The sequence below is a fragment of the Trachurus japonicus genome, chromosome 20 (genome assembly GCF_045865225.1).
Source record: "Trachurus japonicus isolate A0001 chromosome 20, Traja_1.0".
NCBI lineage: Eukaryota > Metazoa > Chordata > Actinopteri > Carangiformes > Carangidae > Trachurus > Trachurus japonicus.
The window spans coordinates 24574263-24593993 of record NC_140926.1 but is presented as its reverse complement, the minus strand read 5'-3'; the positions used below and the strand labels follow the sequence as shown (position 1 = coordinate 24593993).

The 19731-nt window shown below is 49.0% G+C and overlaps 2 protein-coding genes across 2 annotated transcripts in view; both read right to left on the bottom strand.

The window, feature by feature from the left end:
• Positions 1 to 19731, bottom strand: part of xylb (xylulokinase homolog (H. influenzae)) — a 72390-nt gene that overhangs the window by 40896 nt on the left and 11763 nt on the right. Inside the window, exons 13-16 of the mRNA XM_085763172.1 lie at positions 9229 to 9344; positions 8976 to 9049; positions 8785 to 8881; positions 7086 to 7144 (exon numbers count right to left, since the gene is read on the bottom strand). Of these exons, the coding sequence (XP_085619298.1) occupies positions 7086 to 7144; positions 8785 to 8881; positions 8976 to 9049; positions 9229 to 9344 (346 nt within the window). The remainder of the gene's footprint in view (positions 1 to 7085; positions 7145 to 8784; positions 8882 to 8975; positions 9050 to 9228; positions 9345 to 19731) is intronic.
• LOC146966981 (uncharacterized) lies at positions 319 to 1911 on the bottom strand. The gene has a single exon (XM_085763969.1). The coding sequence runs from the start codon at positions 1909 to 1911 to the stop codon at positions 403 to 405; it is 1509 nt and encodes a 502-aa protein (XP_085620095.1). The 3' UTR covers positions 319 to 402.

The window sequence follows — 19731 nt, the reverse complement described above, 5'->3', positions numbered from 1 at the left end:
GGGTAAAGGGAGGAGGGTAGGGGTTAGAAAGTGGGAGGGAGGGTTGAGGGGAGGGAGAGAGATTTCATAGAGAGATGGTCGGTGGAATATCTTCAATGCTTTTTCCAAATAATTGTGGATTTGTGCCATAATTCATTTAGTTGTTGCTAATTTAACATACATAAATGTATTATTTTATGTATGTTATCGAGAACAACAAAATGAACAGATGTTTTTTTTTTTTTTTTTAAGGAAATAGGTGGGAGAAACCAGACTTCCTGGAGAAAACCCAATGACACTGAATCCATTCATTTAGTACGAGAGCATCGTGCTAGGAGGAGTTGTTGAGGTGGCAGGGGATGGAGGGTAAAGGGAGGAGGGTAGGGGTTAGAAAGTAGGAGGGGGGGTTGAGGGGAGGGGTTTCTATTCCTCCACTGTCCTTTCTCTTTCTCTCCTCTGTCTCTCCTTTCTTTCTCTCCTCTCCCTCTTCTCGTTCTGTTTTCTCTCCTCTCTTTCTCTTTTCTCTTGTTCTTTTCTTTCTTTCTTTTCCCTCTTCTCAGTTTTCTTTCTCTCCTTTCTTTCTTTCCTGGCTTGCTCTTCTCTTTCTCTCCTCTCCCTCTTCTCATTCTTCTCTCTCTCTTCCCTTTCTTTCTTCTCCTGCTTCTTCTGCTCCTTCAACTCCTCTTTGAGCCTCTTTTCCTCGTCTTTCTTAATTTTTGCTTTCTCCTTGTCGGTTTTGCAGGCCAGTTCCTGCAGCTCTGTCTTTTCAGTAGCCAGGTTCTCCATGTCCTCCTCCATGTGTCTGGTCCTTAACAACCAGTCTCTCTCCTTTTTTAGCCAACTCTCCTCAATGTCCATTGTCGTTCTGTGCAGCTCCTCTTTCTCTGTCGTCTCCTGAGAAAGTCTTTGCTGCAGGTCGTTGACTCTGGCTTCAGATTTCTTAAACATGTTCATTAGGACCTCGAGCTCCTGCATGCACTGTTGCTTTATTTTCACCAGTTCAATGTTTTCATGTGTAAAACCGGAGATCTTTTTGTCTTTCTCTTTCATGCTGAGTTCATTTATCTTGCAGTTCTCCTGCAGAGTTTGGAGCTGAACTGCCATGTTCTTCTCCTTGCTAGTCACGTGCTGCAGGGCGTTGGTTTTGATCTCGCAGTCAGACTCGCATTTCTGCAACTTGGTCCTCATGTCCAGGAGTTCCAGCCTGCACTCCTCGTTCATTGTCACCAGTGCCATGTTTTCACTCCTAACACTGGAGATCTCTTTGTCTTTTTCATTAATGATGAGCTCAATTTTCTTGTCGAAGCTCTCCTGCAGAGTTTGGAGTTGAACTACTATGTTGTTTTCCTTGCAGGTCACCTGCTGCAGGGCATTGGTTTTGGCCTCGCAGTCAGACTCGCATTTCTGGAGCTTGTCCCTTGTGACCTGGAGGTCCTCAATGCTGTCCAGGTGTGTTCTCTCTAGTGTTGTGTTTTCACCTCTAACACAGGAGATCTCTGCATCTTTCTCTTTCATGATTTGTTCAATCTTCTTGTTGCAGCTCTCCTGCAGAGCTTGGAGTTCAGCTGCAGCTTTCTCTTCCTTTGCTCTCATTTGGTCCTTCCATGTTTCATTGAACATACCGAGTGACTTGGCAAAGGAGTCCTCCTGCGATCTAATCTTCTCGTCTTTTAGCTTCAGCTGGTTGTGGAACCAACTGATGCTCTTTCGGCAGGCAGTGAGATCTTCCGTGCAGCGGTGGAGTTCGTGCATTTTTGCACCGATCATTTGTTGATACCAAGCCTGCATCATATTCCTTTCCTGCACCCAGCTGTTCTCTCTGCTGAGCAGCTGTTGCTTCAGAGCAGCGTTCTGTTCAGCCAGCTCTTTCACAACATTTGTGTCGAGAAGTGGTTTTTTGAGGTATTGCGGCATTTGAGGGGCATTCCCCATTTGCTGGTGCCCATTTGCTTGTGCGAATGACATTTTGTCACTTTCTGCCAACTTTGCTTAACAAAGACTGTATAGCACGGTTGGAGATGGAATACAAGATGTGGGATATAAATTAATTACTCTAATGTATTACTCGTTATTATTAGTAACTCGTAATATCTGGTAATTAACTAATTGCGATTAATCATTCGTAACTTAACAGAGAGGTCAGACTTTCTGCCGTTCACTGTGAGTATTAAATGAGAAATGTGTCTGTGAAGTCAAGAGCTAGCCTACCTCAGCAGAGATCAAAGGAACTGTATGACATCACACAGGATGATGGAACATTCTGTATGACATCATGTTTGACATCACACAGGCACATGTGTGACATCAGAATGTGATGACATCATTGGAACCCAGTGATGGCTGCATCATGTGACTTTATATTTGAAAACAAACAAACAAAAAACAATCCTGTTTGACAGGTGACATGTTTGATGATTGATTTGCTAGTGTAATGTCCTCTACACACAAGCTGTGTCCCAATTCAGGGGCTGCATCCTTCGGAGGGTGGATTTGAAGGCCGATTACGTCACAGTGCTGCGCGAAGGCTGTCCCAATTCGTCTAAATTCGAAGGCTCCTCCAAATGCAGCCTCCAAATGCGTCCTCCTTTCCCCTGCATTCGGAGGATGCATCGCTACTATCCTTCGCGGCCTCCCGTATCCCAAGATGCTTTGCTGCACTGTTGTTGTTATTAGCAACCTAGCCGTTAGCTATCGAACGGAGCAGCTCTGTGCTGTAGCCATGGTAACCCGGCTCTGCGGCCGGCTCGGAGGTGTGGCTGCCCGCTGCTGAGCTCTGCTCTGCTCTGGCTGCACAGGTGAGGAGCGGAGGCAAAGCATCTTGTGTGTGACAACTTTTAATAAGAAAGCTATGAAAACACATTACTTGTGCTCTCTTTATTCTCTATTCAATAGCCTACCCCCCTGGCTGCTGTTCAATGGTTTGTTTATTAGTATATTAATGATAACTGCCCTTGTATTGATTCTACTTATTTAAAAAAAAATAAATAAATAAAAGTGAGGGGCGGAGGAGCGGTAGAGCTGTTGCAAGCGCCACTTTTAAATGTTTAACGTCCGGCCGTTGTTTACGTTACGCCGTTGTTTACGTTCGGATCAGGAAATGCTCTGAAGGCTAGACCGTCCCATTTACCGACCGTTGATGCGGCCCCCGGAGGAGCCTCCGAAGCCGTTGCCTCCGGCGACCGCGTAGGCTGGGTCCTCCGAAGGCTGCAGCCCCTGAATTGGGACACAGCTATAGTCTTATAAGACTGTTGCATGACACACTATGCGACGTGGAATTTACAATCTTTGCTACGACGTCAAGTTTGACGTGTGCAGACTGTACGATGATCGTTCTACTGAATCGCAGGTTGCCCGCCCCCCCCCAGACAGAGTTTCACACACAACTTTTCTGATGGCTGTATGAGTCTGTCCATGTTCCTCCTCTTTCTGCGACAGTAAAAAGGAATATACACCTCTCCAGTCATGACAAGATAAACTATTCGTTTTTTAAGACTATTTACTCGAAAATCAGTGCTCGTCCCTGTCACCTGCGCCACTGATAGACGTCCATCAGCTGATTAGTAGACGTAGGTCGTAGCAGTTTTCTGACAGGGAAAACGCAAGACGCTGACAACGGCCGTCGTAACACCTGTCTCACTGTGCGACGTACTGTAAGACGGCCGATTTAGAGCTACGACCAAAGATTTCGCCACGATTCTCCTACGATCGGCCGTCTTTCGTCTGCGACGGCCAAAATCGCACAGTGTGTACAGGGCATAAGATGAAGTATTAAAGTTGCAAACATTAACACATCAGTAGCCTACTCTTATTTTGAAATTGCAGGTTAAAGCTCTTATTTTGAATTTTTTTGTCTGAAGTTTTGAGATAAATCTATAAATCATCTTAAAAAAAAAGAGATATCCTGGAAACTTGACTTTAGGTATAGCTAACAATTAAATTTTTCATTTTGTTTAAAATGTAGTCTAATAGATATAGCCTAAAATAATTGTGCATTTTATTAGAGGAAAAAAAATATATAATATATAATATATATATAATGTCATTATTTTATTTTTTAGATTTTCTGTTGATCAACTAACAATCTGACAGGATAAACACTAGGTAAAATGCAGGTAAACTCTGACTTGGTGGCTATAATTACATGTAGGCTATATTTTATGTGGGTGTTCTTGAAGTGTTAATGTTACCATCTTTGCACCCTCCGTTTTGACCGATCTCGTCCCGTTAGCGTTATTTGACCGCTCAAGATGCCTTACCAGAGAGTTTTGTCAGCTCTGAGACAGATCGGCCCACCGGTTTCTGTTTAGAGTTGCTGAAGAGTTTCTCTGATGACTTTAGGTGGAGGCAGGCTAACACTACCTATGCACTTCCAGCGTTTGAGCTAAGCTAATTAGCGGTGCGCCAGCTCTGCCCGTATCTCCCTCGTTACTGCACGCACAGTCGAAAGGATGGTGTCTATCTGCTTGTCATGGACTCGGGAGTGAGGCAAGACACAAAAGATTTTTTTTGGCGTAGCTATCCCTTAAAATTAAAAATAAAACCATGCAAATAAATTTTGTGTTAAACGTGGAAGATAATCTCCAAGTGGCCGTCTCCATAATTAAACCATCTCTCCTTAGGAGAGATAACCGCTGAAACAAAGTAATTCCCAAAATGTAAACTTGCACACAATGTTTAGCCTACTCAGTACTTCGGTTTATGGATATGACTTTGATATTCTTCTAAAATGTGACTGAGGTATTCTGCTTTTACCTTAGATTATTACACGGCTCTATTGAATGCTGCTCTCTTATCTGATTGGTCCAGCGCTGCGTTCTGCGGTCTGTTATTTCTGTATAACAGACCGTCGTCAAGTATAACAGACCGTTGCTAAGGACGCCTCTCTGATCAGCGCAGCACAGAAAAGAGAAACTATGCAGGATATTTACATGTGTTTCATTTTTACCGTCATTAAACAGCTCCGGAAAATGACTTGTAACCTGTTACAGAGAGAGTGGAGGCTCCTTCCACATCGCTGCTGGAAACCAAACCTGCTGATCAGAGCCTCTGACCCGGTGTCACAGCTCTCCTCTCGTCTCCGTGGCACCACGGCTCCACGACACAAACGCACCCCGTAAACAGTAAAGTTAATCTCTTGTTTATGACAGATACGACTACACACAATACACACACCGTAATACGTATATGGTAATCCATCAATCCACTGATTGATTATCAAAGGCTTCAAATGCACGACCCGGAGGAGGCTCGGCAAAACAGCGGAAGTGACCAGTCTTACAGATTCGCTAAATGCAATTTTAAATCGATGAAAGTCGTATTTTGATCAACATTATGTTTCAAATTAATTATTTCACTCGTAAACCGTGTAATAAGCGGGATAATGTACAGTTGGTCGGTTGTTATGGAGAAATAAACCCCTTCATGTTGAATGAAACCCCGACGCGATCCATACAACCTGTCGGGGTTTATTTCTCCATAACAACCTCCGAACTATACATTATCCCTTACGTAAATAGCTATATGTAAAATCATCAGGCTGTTCTGTTCTTTTGTGTAGCCATTATGCCAGTGTTTGGATACACCTATTGGCCCTCATTTATTAAACTTGCGTACACCAAAAAAATGGGTGTACACCAAATTCACCGCAAGGATCGGCATTTATTAATCTGAGCGTGAGCGTACGGTACGCACAAATCTCACACCAGCTCTGACCAGGTGTACGCACATTTGGAACCAGCGTAGAACATGCAGGAAGGAGTGCTGCTGTATCACAATGATTATTAAACCATAGTCTAATAACGCAGCGATGTGGACCACATGTTGTTGTTGTTTATATTGATAAAAAGATAAAAAGTAGCCAAAAAAAAAAAAAAAAAAGAAACGATAAAACCAAGTCCGTGTTGAAAATATAACTCGAGTTTTATTTTGGGCAACTGAGATGAATTAAAAACCACGACGTGACAGATGCTCGTTAATCAGCTGTGTAAACAGAAACAGTCAATGACAGACAGACCTGTTATTGTAGATCACACACACAAACTTCCAACATCTGCAGCACCAGAGCATGACCGAACGGCTCCTCAGTCTCTCTCTCTGCCGGACACCGGAGCCCGGGGGGAGGGGGGGGGGAGAGCTCCGCTACCTGTCCAGGTGCAGCTGATCTCGGCGGAGTGTTTTTCTTTTCTTTTCTTTTTCCCGTCACCGGGACCTGTCTGCGGGACATCGGGCCGGTGTTTCACATCCCTCCATCAGCCGAACCATGCCAGCGGTGCTGATGGTCATAAAGTAGCGTTCGCAGCAGTAATATGCCTGTGATTTCTCCTCAGTCACTTGTGTTTAGTAAACTGCAGGAGCATTTCATGAGGTCGCTGTGTTTCCTGACGTGGTCGGTGACACGTGCGTCTGCAGCCTCCATCCACCGGGATGACGCTTATCAATCACAAAATCTATCAATCTATCAATGTCCAGATATTTAATGTTGCCGCCCTCTCCCTGTTCAACGCGGTAATGTCGGTAAAGTCCCTCTTCTTGGCCGTCTTCCGTGTCTCCATGTCGTAAAAGGGGCAGGGCGACGCCTCTAAAGCAGGAATATATCGGGGCGTGACATTTAAATTACGCTCGTTTTCAGCCGCCGGATTTATCACCACCACGCCGGTTCTACGCCGAAATCAGCAGCGTACACACTTTTAGTAAATCACACGTGACACTTGCCGTACACTGATATTTACACCAGAATCTACACCAGATCCTGCGCAAGTTTGATAAATGAGGGCCATTGTGTGCATGTCACCTCCAGGGATAGTGGGGGTCACAGTCTATGGCACCATTATTTAGGGGGTTGTGGGCTGAGAAGTTTGGGAACCGCTGCTTTAGCACATGGATGGGCAACCCATAAACTGCCAGTTTGGCTGCAGGTTTTTGTTCCAACCAAGCAGCAGCACACAGGACCTGGCCCTTTGTGGAATGAGTTGCTCATGTCTGTTGTAGCATATTGCCCCAAAAGGAGTGGAAAACAGCTCTGAACCGTGTGTGCAGCACAACTACAGATTCTTCCTCTTTCTAACCTGAGACACAGGTGAGGTGAACAGGTAGGACAGGTCACTTACCTGTAGGATCTCTCTGTTGGACGAAGCTCCTCCTGTTGCCAACACTCTGGTCCCTGGAACTAGAAGCACACAGGAGAGACTCAGCCTGAAGACCAGAGCAGAATGGATGAAGGAATGAAATTAAAGGGATAGTTCACCCAAAATTCAAATTTCACTCATTATTTTCTCACCCTCATGTAGGGTTGTTCGGTATACCGGTACTAGATTGGTACCGGGGTACTGACGCATTTAAAACGGTACCATACTGCGCTTAGATGGGACCGATACTTTCATTTTGCGCCGCCGGCAGCGGTGACGTCGCCGCGTGAAGTCGCCGCATTGTAATTTGAGCCGAGGCGAGCGAGCGAGTGAGCCACAAACGAAGCAAGGTGCTGTTTTTATTACCGTTACAGCGCCACCTGTCCATGTGCCTGTGTTTATGTGTGTATCTCTGTGTGTGTGTGCGCGCCGCGCGCGAGAGAGACGGGCCGCCACAGACTCGTTAATTAATGCAAACAGTGCTGGTTGATACGTTTCGTTTGTACCGCGGATCACCACTGGCATGCTCTCTCTCTCTGTCTCTGTCTCTGTCTCTCTCTCTCTCTCTTTCTGTGAGTGAGTGAGCACAGCGAAGGAGCGCTACGCGGAGAGGGGAGGGGGGGGGCAAATTTACGTATGGGAAACAATAGGTGTGTGTGTTTGAGTAACATGAACGTTTGTGTTTCATTCTGATAACAATTTCTCCCAAAAATTACAACTGGTCAAAATAACAAAAAAGATGCAGTGTTTTCAGACCTCAAATAATGCAAAGAAAACAAGTTGATATTCATTTTTAAACAGACCACTAATGTTTTAATTTAGGAAGAGTTCAGATTAATATAGATGGAATTTTACTCCTGCAGCAGCAGTGACTGTTTACCGATTTACTGATTATTTACTGATGCATATGTTATAGTTCTAAGATTTTCTATTAAAATAAAGCCAATAATGATATTTTTTGTGTTCTCTTTTTATTTGGAAAAGTACCGAAAAGTATCGAAAAGTATCGAAAAACATGTTGGTACCGATACCGGTACCAAAATGTTGGTATCGTGACAACACTACCCTCATGTCAACTAAAAGCTGTGAGAATTTTCAGAGTCCTCTGTCCCTTCTCTGAGTTACAGGGGGGTCCGTGCAGCAGTATTTGTCCATATAATGGTTGTCAATGGATACCAACTTTCTTCGTCCAAAAAGACACACCAAAAAACATCCAAATACCTCCATACTGCTCGTCTGTAATGTCCCTCTTGTATTGAAGCCCCGACATGAGAAATTGTTCCGAAAAAAATTAAATATCACGAGAGATTTGCACTGACACAGGAAGAGCAGTGAACCGAGACACTGGGAGCTTCCGCTGCAAACAAGCTTAAAATATAGACTTATTTGATTTTTTTCGGAACAATTTCTCATGTCGGGGCTTCAAGAGGGACATTACAGACGAGCAGCATGGAGGTATTTGGATGTTTTTTGGTGTGTCTTTTTGGACGAAGAAAGTTGGTATCCATTGACAACCATTATATGGACAGATACTGCTGCGCGGACCCCCCGTAACTCAGAGAAGGGACGGAGGACTCTGAAACTTCTCCCAGCTCTTAGTCGACATGAGGGTGAGTAGATAATGAGTGAAATTTGAATTTTGGGTGAACTATTCCTTTAAAGAATGAGTGAAGGATCTTACGGATGGAGTAGCCGAGCCGCTCAGCGTGGACTCTCCTGGACAGGAACTGACCCTCCACCACAGCCCGGACCTCCACCTGAGGACTGAAGGAGGAAACCTGCAGGACCAGGACAGAGGAGACAGGTAGAGTCTCTGTCTCTGTCTCTGAGTGTGTGTGTGTGTGTGTGTGTGTCTACTGTCTTTCAACCGACCTCAGCGTCATCCTGATCAAAGCGATAAACTCCCACTGCAGGAGGGGTGATCTCCATCGTGTCAAAATAAAAGCCTGGAAACACACCAAACAACTGGTAAGAGGGAGGGTGATGGAGGTAAAGATGAAAGAAAGAAGGGAAGTGAACTAAAGGAAGGAAGGAAGAAATGAACAAAGATAGAAGCAGAGCAGAAAAGAAAGAAAGAGACAAGAATGGAGAAAAGGAAGGAAAAGATGATGACAGGAAGCTTCACCTATGTTTCCTTTGTTTCCGAGCGGCGTGTCCCTCAAAGCAGCAGAAAAAACTTCCCATGATCCTCCAGCACACTCGTCCCTGATGCGCTCCCTCGTTAGAGATCCGTTCTTGAAGCTGAGGATGACAAAGAGTGGAACATCACATCAGCAGAGAGAGATAACAGTCGAGTGTCCCCGTGGAAGAAAAAAAGATCACAAGGAAAACAGAAAACTGTTCTGGCAGAATGATTTGTACGAGTAAATGTTCTCCACATACACCAGGTAATGAGTGTGATTCCATTGTTAATGCATGAATATGTTTGCAGCCTTTAGGTGGTCTGTTGATGTATTTTTATTGCTTCACAAACAGACAGAAAATGTAGTACATGAAACTTAAGGGGAAGTTAATGGAAAATGAAAGAGGGAGGTCTGGAGCCTGGAGGGAGGAACCACTGGACTCCATCACAGGACCTGAGTCCCAGTGGACACAAACCAGGGTTACTGCCTCACCAATCAGACTCAAGATATTGTCTTAACTTGAAAGAGAAAAAAAAAACCTTTATGGCATTACTCAGATATTCCAATCACAAGCCCTATGGAAGACAGAAGTCGTGTATTATCATCTTCACCTCTGCTGAGACACAACAGTCCATCCTCACATCCCCACGTTCAGGCTGTTACTGACATACACTGGTCACACATAAGATTCTAAGCACTGACAGGTTAAGTGAATAACACCTGGGCCCTGTCCCATTTTACCCACTTCCACTTGATTTTGGCCCTAGCACTCGGTTTTGTGCGTTCTTGTGTAGTGGTAGGGTGTCCCAATTCTTAAGTGCTTTTCAACTCTTAAAACTACTCCTTAAATCGGAGGAAGGTCGGAGGTAGACTTTGAACGTAGTGCAAGATGAAATTACCCTGCGAACTGTTGTTCTTCTTATTCCGTTTCATTGCAGGTGGCACTAGCTTTTTCGGGTGCATTATCGGCATCTTCTGTTCCCTGAATTTCTTGGTTGTTGATTTGTCAAACAAAGGAAGGTCATGAAAGCCCACGCGACAGGTAACACAACAGCTGGAGCTGGTATTTACAAACATGAATACAAACCATGGAAACCCACCACAGGTTGTGGCTCCTACGTGGTCGCTCACCACGTCGGCTAAGCTAAGTGGTGTCCCATTGCGTAGGGTACGGTCTCAACTTCGAACAGGTCTCACTTCATCATCAAGGGGTATCTCCCTTTGGAGTGCTAGTGTTACCGTAAGAGAAATGGGATTGGGCCTTGACCATGGTACCCGTCAGTTGGTGGGATGTATTAGGCAGCAAGTGAACATCCAGGGTGCACTCACACTAGGCAATCGTAGCTGCCATGCCCATGCACGTTTGCCCCCTTAAGTCCAGCTTATTTGGCTAGTGTGAGTGTATTGTGTGTACTGTGCTTGAGTACGGTACGCTTCCTGGCCCAGTAGGGTTGGAAGAGGTGTGCTCGAGCCAAGTACACTTGGTCACGCATGCACACAAGCACGGTTGCGTACACAGATGGGTACGTGAGCCATGTATAAACCACAGTCACTTAATAAGTATGTCGTATATCAACGTGATGATGTATATATCAGGGGCAACCATAAAAACAACAAATATCCCCCAATCACTCAGATGCAGATAGTATTATCACGGGACGTCTGTGTTTGGTGAAATATTGAGGTCATTCGGTGGGATTTTTACTTTACAAATTACAGACATGGCACATTTGCACAGGATCAAGATCACAGATATCCTCCACAATTATTACAAATTATCAGAGGACCCCACAGACGTCCCGTGACAATACTAGTCCCATGCAAATCTGCATCTCAGTGATTGGGGTGTATTCGTTGTTTTTATTGCACACCTTCTATTTTTTTCCCCCGGTTGAAACATGGAGGCTGCGGTGGGAATTATGAGCGCCGATTTTGACAACATTTTAGGTGCAAATACAGTCTGGTCTCAGTACTGGAGGCCCATTCGAAGAAACAGCAAGCTCAGATCCATGAAGACAGCAAAATAGCGGAGGATATCGATATCGATATCGTTGAGAGCTCTAGGTAAGAGCATCTGAAAAGCTGCAGCTCTTGTGGGCTGTTCCCAGTCTGCTGTGGTCAGGATCTATCAGAAGTTGGTCCAAGGAAGGAACAGTGGTGAAGCGGCCACACGTGAGGAGAGAAGGCTGGCCCGTGTGCTCCCATCCAACAGACCAGTTATATCTCACACAGGCTTCGCCCTCTACTGGACTCTATGGGTATATCTCTCCTCCAATCGCGTACGCGCGATGGCCCACTGAAATTTGCATGTACGTAGCCGGCCAGTATGGCGTGCCTACCTTTCCCGCCCTTAGCGGGCTATATAAGCAGATGCACCGCCAGCTGCCCTCATTCCTTTTTACTTCAGCGTCGGCGAGTGCCCACTGTCACACTAGCTCCTAGGATGGAGTCGCCGCTTCAGGAACAACGCCTAGAGCTGCTGGCATCATCGCCCCGGCAGACCTGCATCTTCTTTGCTTCGGGCGTCTCGGGAGGAAGCGCGCCACCGCCGGGCTGGAGCAGCGACGGCAGGAGGAGGAGGATGCCGCTCCAGCGTACACCACCTCCACGCCGCCTGATGAAGCTTCGCCGCCCAGACCCGCCTCAGCCTCTGCTGCAGACTCGCCGCCGCTACGAGACGAGGAGGATGAACTCAACCTCTCCGACGGCTCGACGGTGTTTGGCGCCGCTTCTATCAAGCTCAACTTCCCGTAAGTCATGACGACTGCAGCGGAGTGTGTCGGGCTTCCCCTGCCCCCCCCCCACTGCCCCCGAAGCCGGTGAGCCGCCTCCGCGTGTGCAGGGCGAGACGGAGACTGTGTTCCCCGGTGTGCCCCTGCTCGAAGACGCTCTGGCTGTGCTCATTATCCCGCACTCAGCCGGCTGGTCAGGACACAGAAAGCCACTACCACCGCTGCTGCAGGATAAGGACACGCTGGAATATTTTGACAAGATATTCCAGCTGGGCGCGCAACTAGCAGCAGCAGCAGCAACAACCTCGGTGTGCTGGGCGTAGCAGCGGCGGCTTCACTCCCGCGCGACGCCCCCCCTTCCCCTGACACTATGGAGTATCTCGGCCGGACCATCGGTCAGATGAACAAGACAGGGAGTTGCTACTGCTGCTGGACGAGTGATGTCACTGTCGGGCGTCGGCTCTCGCCACGTCTGGCTAGGTCTCACCACCCTCCCCAGAAGGGACCGAGAGGATCTTCTGGCTGCACCGGTCTCTTTGGCTCCTCACTACGGTGACGCAGCGGCTAAAGAGGCTGGAGGAGGAAAAGGCGCAGCTGAGCCGTCATCTACCGCTCACTGTCGCCGCCAAGCAGAAGGGAGAGGTCAAGCTGCCCCGCCGCTACGCTACGCCGCCAGCGAAGAGGCTTCTCCGCGGCGGATCCCCCAGCAGACCCACAGCCGGCCCCAGCGGGCCCGCCGCAGCAACGCCCCGCACGGGACCCCAGGGCGTCCCGTCCCGCGGCGGCTCGCAGCACACCCAGGACGAAGCTGTCCTGGGGCACACAGCGACCAGAGTGACAGTTAACGGGAGGGACGGCACCGGCAGACTGCCTCGCCGCCCTCCCTCATTGTTCATATGGTTCTGTATGTTCTGCTTGTGTTCACTGTTCTGTGGATGTGAAAAATGTTTTTATTAAAACATGTTACTTCACTAACAGAGCAAAAATTCCCCCTCCCACCTCCACCATGCTCCCCGCTTGCCGCGCAGCCCCGGCCGGTGTAGTCACCGCTACACCGTCGGTCAGGCTGCCGGTGGCTTGTGTTACACCGTCACATCCCCGAAGCGGGCCCGGCAAGCAAGGCCCCCCGGTCACGGTTTCACAAACACACTCACACAACACACCCTCTACCGTCCCCGTTGTGGGAGACGCGGTAGAGCGGAGCACTGTTGTCAACCGGGTAAAAGCTACCGTTGTCCCTCTATATGAGCGCTACAACCGGCGAGGCTGCACAAGAAAACATCCCTCCCCACTGGTTGTAGCGACCACACAGTTAGCCCCGCGCGCTGCTAGCCGACACCGTGTCACTTCCACGGTGCGTCCGGCTCAGCGTGTTGACCGGCTGACGAGCGATGATTGTCACTGCCGAGCTAACGGCTACAGCGGTGAAAAGCATCGTTCACGGCAGCACGGCAGGGCTGTGTTTCCGGACAACGAGACGGCTGCCTCATGCTCGTCTTACCCGCGCCGCTCCAGTGAAGCGGCCGGGCTAACACGAACTGTCTCCCCGGTAAACAGCAGTGGAGCGATGGTTGTCACCGCCGAGCTAACGGCTACAGCGGTGACAAGCATCGTTCGCAGCAGCACGGCAGGGCTGTGTTTCCGGACAATGAGACGGCTGCCTCACGCTCGTTTAACCCACGCCGCTCCAGTGAAGCGGCCGGGCTAACACGAACTGTCTCCCCGGTAAACAGCAGTGGAGCGGCCAACGTGTCTGACCGCTCTGGTCCTGTGGCTGTTATTTCCACGGGCGGATCTAACAGCAGCAGGGACGTCATGACGGTGAGGTGCCGGGCGGCGGTGGTGCGTTCAGGTGACACCACGCCGGCTCGGACAACAGAGATGCGTTCACGGACGGCCCCGCGAGCTCGGACAACGGGCCTGGTGCGTTCAGGGACGACTCAGCCCTTTCACAGAGGGCCCCCCATGGGCCAAACTCCCGTTTATGGCGGGTTTGGCGGCGGAGAGGGCCAAAATTGTGTACCACAGCTTCCTAAAAGCTGCTCCACAGCTGTCTGCGCGTCCTCTCACGTGTTTTTACGAAGCATGGCAGAGCAGCTGCGTACTGACAGACTGGCTGGACAGGACCCTCAGACTAGGATATTCTCTCCAGTTCTGCGGGCTCCCCCCAGCGTTCAGGGGCATACAAGAGATGAATCTATCCTCTCAACAAGAGATAGAGTTCCTCGAGGGGGAAATTCAGGACCTGCTATCAAAACAGGCCGTGTCAATTGTCCCTCTTCACGACAAGGAACGAGGTTTTTACTCCCCATACTTTTTGGTTCCCAAAAAGACAGGGGGCTACGGACCCATCCTGGACCTCCGTGCCCTGAACACACGTATCGGTCGCAAAACGTTCCGCATGCTAACCACAAGGAGGCTGCTGGTACTCGTCCAACCAGGCGATCGGTTCTCAACCATCGACTTGAAGGACGCTTATTTTCACGTCGAGGTGGCACCAAAACACAGGAAGTTCCTGTGTTTTGCATTCCAGGAAACAGCCTACGAATACAACAGGCTGCCATTTGGCTATTCCCTGGCCCCTAGTACGTTCAGCAAATGTGTGGACGCAGCGCTACAACCGCTGCGCAGCCAGGGGATGAGGGTCTTCTTTTATCTGGACGACCTCATCGTGATGGCCAGGTCCAAACAATGGGCCATTTTTCACACAGTTCAGTTGATACTTCACCTGACCAAGTTGGGTTTTGCCATCAACTGGAAGAAGAGCAACCCCCAACCAAACCAGCGGGCCGAATACTTGGGGATTGTGCTTGACTCTGTCAGCCTGAGAGCCACTCTGTCAGAGTCCAGACGGACAGCCCTACAGCAGGAGGTTCTCAAGCTGCAACAGGGTCCACGTGTCACAGCCTTGACCGTCATGCAAGCACTGGGGCACATGGCAGCAGCTCACCCGGTGGTTCCACTAGGACTGCTGCACATGCGTCGCCTGCAGAGATGGTTCGCCAGCCTACGCTTAGACCTCAAGAGGCAGAAGTTTCGGCTGCTGACGGTCCCCCCAACAGTGTGGGGCAACCTGCAGTACTGGGGGTCCCCACGACATTTGTTGACCGGGACACCACTAGGACGAGTGACCTCGTACACGTCGGTGTTCACGGACGCCTCCCTGATGGGGCGGGGAGGCACCTGCCTGGGGAGGGCGATAGGTGGTGTGTGGCCTCCGGGGGAGGACCGCCACATCAACCTCCTCGAGTTACAGGCAGTGTTCCTGGTTCTCCAACACTTCAGTCACCTGTTAAGGGGGAGACACGTGTTGGTGAGGACCGACAATCGCACAGTCGCTTACATCAACAGACAGGGCGGTGTACATTCCGCTGCCCTGTTAGCGATGGCGGAGAACCTGTGGTCATGGGCTTCAGAGCACCTACAATCTCTGAGAGCCCTCCATGTTCCAGGAATCGAGAACAGGGGGGCCGACCTCATGTCAAGGGGCGGCCCCCTGGAAGACGAGTGGAGACTGCAACCAGAAGTGGTACAGCAGATCTGGACACGATTCGGGAGGGCAACGGTGGACCTGTTTGCCAACAGGTCGAACACCCACTGCCCCCATTGGTTCTCCCTGAGCCCGCAAGACCATCCACCCTTGGGGGTGGACGCGTTTGCACACGCTCCATGGCCAAGAGGGCTACTTTATGCCCCCCCCCCCCCCCTCCGTCTCATCCCCCAGCTACTGGAGAGAGTGAGAGTGGAGCGGCTGAGGGTCATTCTGGTGGCTCCCGACCGGTGGTCGGCTCCGTGGTACGCAGAGCTGACCACAATGATGGCGGCCCCACCATGGCCCATTCCCAAAATCCGGGGGGCGCTGTCACAGGAGGCTGGCGCAATACAGGCGCTGCCAATCCTGGGCCAGTCACTTCAAGCCTGGGCCCTGAAAGGGACAGGTTAATGCGGACTGGGCTGACTGCGCAGGTGGTGAAAACCATCCAAGCGGCTAGGGCTGGATCCACCATTGCCTGTTACAGGGCTAAGTGGTTAGGTTTCCAGCATTGGTGCGAAGAGAGGGAAGTGGACCCACTGACATGCTCAGTGGGAGACACTCTTTCCTTTCTACAGCTTTTGGTTGATAGAGGGCTGTCTCACGCGACTGTTAGGGTTTACGCTGCAGCCATCTCATCATGCCATGAAGGGTTGGGCGGAGGTCCAGTCTTCGCCCACCCTCTGGTAAAACGGTTCCTGCAGGGGGTCAGAAGGCTACGACCAGTGGCACGCACTTCTGTACCACAGTGGGAATTACCACTGGTACTCGAGGCCCTCACAAGGGACCCCTATGAGCCTTTGGAACGCTCCTCCTTAAAGGTGTTGTCGTTCAAGACAGCGTTGCTTCTTGCTCTAACGTCAGCCAAGAGAGTGAGCGAATTGTGTGCCCTGTCAGTCCACCCGAGTTGTTTACTCCTTCGCGGGGACCGCAGTGGTGCCATCCTTAAACCGAACCCCTCCTTTCTTCCTAAGAACATAAGGAGCTCATTTCGGTCCAGAATCATCCAGTTGGAGGCTTTCACCCTCCCCCTCATGAGGATTCGAGGGAGGCGAAACTGCATCTCCTATGCCCTGTGCGTGCGTTGACATACTATGTCGACCGAACAGCCACTGTCAGGAACACCGACCCAGTTGGTTGTGTGTTATGGTGACGGGATGGCTGGCAGAGCCCTGTCCAAGAAACGCTTGGCGAGGTGGATGTGTGAATGCATCCTCTCAGCCTACAGTCAAGCGGGTCGAGAACCGCCCACTGTGGTCCGGGTGCACTCCACAAGAAGTGTGGCGACGTCTACGGCCCTGTTCAGTGGTGCGAGTGTTGAGGACATATGTACGGCGGCATCGTGGTCTTCACCCTGCCCGTTCATAAGGTTCTATCTCTTGGATGTATCAGGCTCCTTCTCCAGGTCTGTGCTCACTGTAGGGTCACAGGACATGTGAGAGGAAGGATGTGTCAAGTGTTTTTTAATACTTGATCCCCACAGGGTGTCATGCACCTGCATTGGACTGTGCTCTGCTAGGACACTGTCAATGAGGTGCGCAGGAGGTCTAGGGTTGAGACCCCTGCGAGGTTAGACCACAACTTCACCCAGCCTAGTCAGGTGCTGCTAACTGGGATGAAGTTGGACCCGTTATCACTCCATACGGTGGTTAAGATTAATAAAGTGGTGACTGGGTCTTGGTACCTAACCGGTAGCTGGTGTGGTCAGTGGGCGGAGCCTCTCCCGCGGCAGGGAGTACATAAATCGGGGCTTCGCCTACTGTACCCATAGAGTCCAGTAGAGGGCGAAGCCTGTGTGAGATATAACGAAGGTTACGATATTGTAACCCTAGTTATATTAACACAGGCGGAGCCCTCTACTTAGGGCCCTGCCGCTCTTTCGCCTTACGCTGAAGTTTGGTGGAATGAGGGCAGCTGGCGGTGCATCTGCTTATATAGCCCGCTAAGGGCGGGAAAGGTAGGCACGCCATACTGGCCGGCTACGTACATGCAAATTTCAGTGGGCCATCGCGCGTACGCGATTGGAGGAGAGATATACCCATAGAGTCCAGTAGAGGGCTCCGCCTGTGTTAATATAACTAGGGTTACAATATCGTAACCTTCGATACTGTTGCTCAGACTGCTGAAAGGGATAGTTCACCCAAAATTGAAATTTCACTCATTATCTACTCCCCCTCATGTGGACTAAGGGCTGGGAGAAGTGTCAGAGTCCTTCGTGCCTTCTCTGAGTTACAGGGGGTCTCAGTGTAGCAGTGCATATAACGTCAATTGTAACAAAAAGACACACCAAAAAACATCCAAATACCTCCAAGCTGCTCGTATGTAATGTCCGTCTTGTATTGAAGCCCCGAAATGCGAAATTGTCCCGAAAAAAATTAAATAAGTTTATATTTCAAGCTTGGACGAATTTGGACGAACCAGGGTCTGTCCTCTTCCCAGTTCATCCAAATTTGACGAACCGGGAAGAGGAGCTTCGAGAAGCTTCCGCTACAAAACAAGCTTGACATTCCATACGAGCAGCATGGAGGTATTTGGATGTTTTTTGGTGTCTCTTTTTGTTACGAAGACAGTTGGTATCCATTTGCAACCGTTATATGGACATGCACTGCTACGCCGAGACCCCCTGTAACTCAGAGAAGCCACGGAGGACTCTGAAACTTCTCCCAGCCCTTAGTCCACATGAGGGGGAGTAGATAATGAGTGAAATTTCAATTTTGGGTGAACTATCCCTTGAACAACTTCTTGCTGCTTCTGATAGAAAGCTGTCAGAATACACACTGCAGCGTAGTTTGTTGTGTATTTGGCAGCAAAAAGGGACCAACACTATATTGGACAGGTGGTCATGATGTTATGTCTGATTGGTGTATGACATGAATTGTCCAGTATCGTCAGTGTAACAGTGTAGATTATCTGCTGTGACCTGGATGTGGAGTGGAAGAACGGATCTTCATCACACGGAAACATTCACATAGAGAAGTAAAATCCACTCGGTTGCTTTCATGCAGGGCCAGGAAGTGAGGGAGGAGGAACGGTGCAGCAGCCTGAGAAGTGATAGTGACCTGAGGCTGCAGTTTCTTCCTCTTTGGTGTCGAATCAATGAATCAATAAACCTGAGGCAGGAGAGGGGGGTGTAGGGTCTGCAGCTTTTTAATGAATGAGTTGATTTTAACTTTCACAGCCTCCGGTCAGACTCCTGGTGACTCCATTCATCTCCAGCTCTCTCATTCTAATTCCAGTCACTGCTCCTCCTTCTGTTTCTGAACTCTTTCTGTTTTAAACTTTTCTGTCTCTTCTTCCTCCACTGAGTCTCTTCCCCACAAACTGGATTTGTCTCATCCATCCATGCTTTTTTTGCCTTGAGGTTGTGATTCTTTTCCACACTGTAGATGTGACAGTGATAGAGCCACGACGACACAGGCGCGGGCCACAGTTGGCCTGCGGTAACACGAGTAGAGACGGCGAGCCCAGCAGCTGCACCACAGACCACCCAACACCTGAGGACAGCTTGTCACAAACACTGATAAACACAGATGTGTCCAGGGCGGTGTGTGTCAGGCAGCGATCATGCTGCAAGTGTAAACATAAATAAATAGTGTCTCTGTGTGTAGATATAATGTTGTCGTAGGAAACAGATCCTGTGTTGTGTGGACATATGGAGGAAATGCCGTTATTTATTGAACCTGATGAGACAAGATACTCTGATACACCGTTTGTTTCCACCTGAGACTCATTTAAAGGGACATATCATGGAAATATCACCTTCTGAAGGCTATTTGAGTGTTTGTCTTGCCTTACGGCCGCCAAAATGTAAGTATTGACAAAGGAATCTGTCATTTTCAGGCTCCCTAGGTTGAAATTGCATTTAAAGGGACAACGAGGAGTTTTGGAAAAGCAAAGCGTTTTCACACTACATTTATGAGCCTCCGCGCGCACCGTGAAATTCTTTGACCGGCGCAAGACAGACTCATGTTTTCATTCATCAAGAATTAAAGCCAGAGGTTCGAAGATGATCAGATACCGTCGTAGTTCCCACCATAAACGGCGATTCGGCGGCGTTATTCTCATGACTCGCCACGAAAATAACAAAATAACAATAGAGACAAAACAATATATTTATGGAAAATGGGCCCATTAACAAGTGTGGGTAGCGTAGATTCATTCACATTAACGTGAGACTTTTTTATAACCAAATAGAAACTCCTCGTTGTCCCTTTAAAAAGGTTTGATAACAAAAAAGAGCA

Coding starts and splice junctions, on each gene's coding strand:
- LOC146966981 (XM_085763969.1), bottom strand. CDS start 1,911: ATGGGGAATGCCCCTCAAATGCCGCAATACCTCAAAAAACCACTTCTC.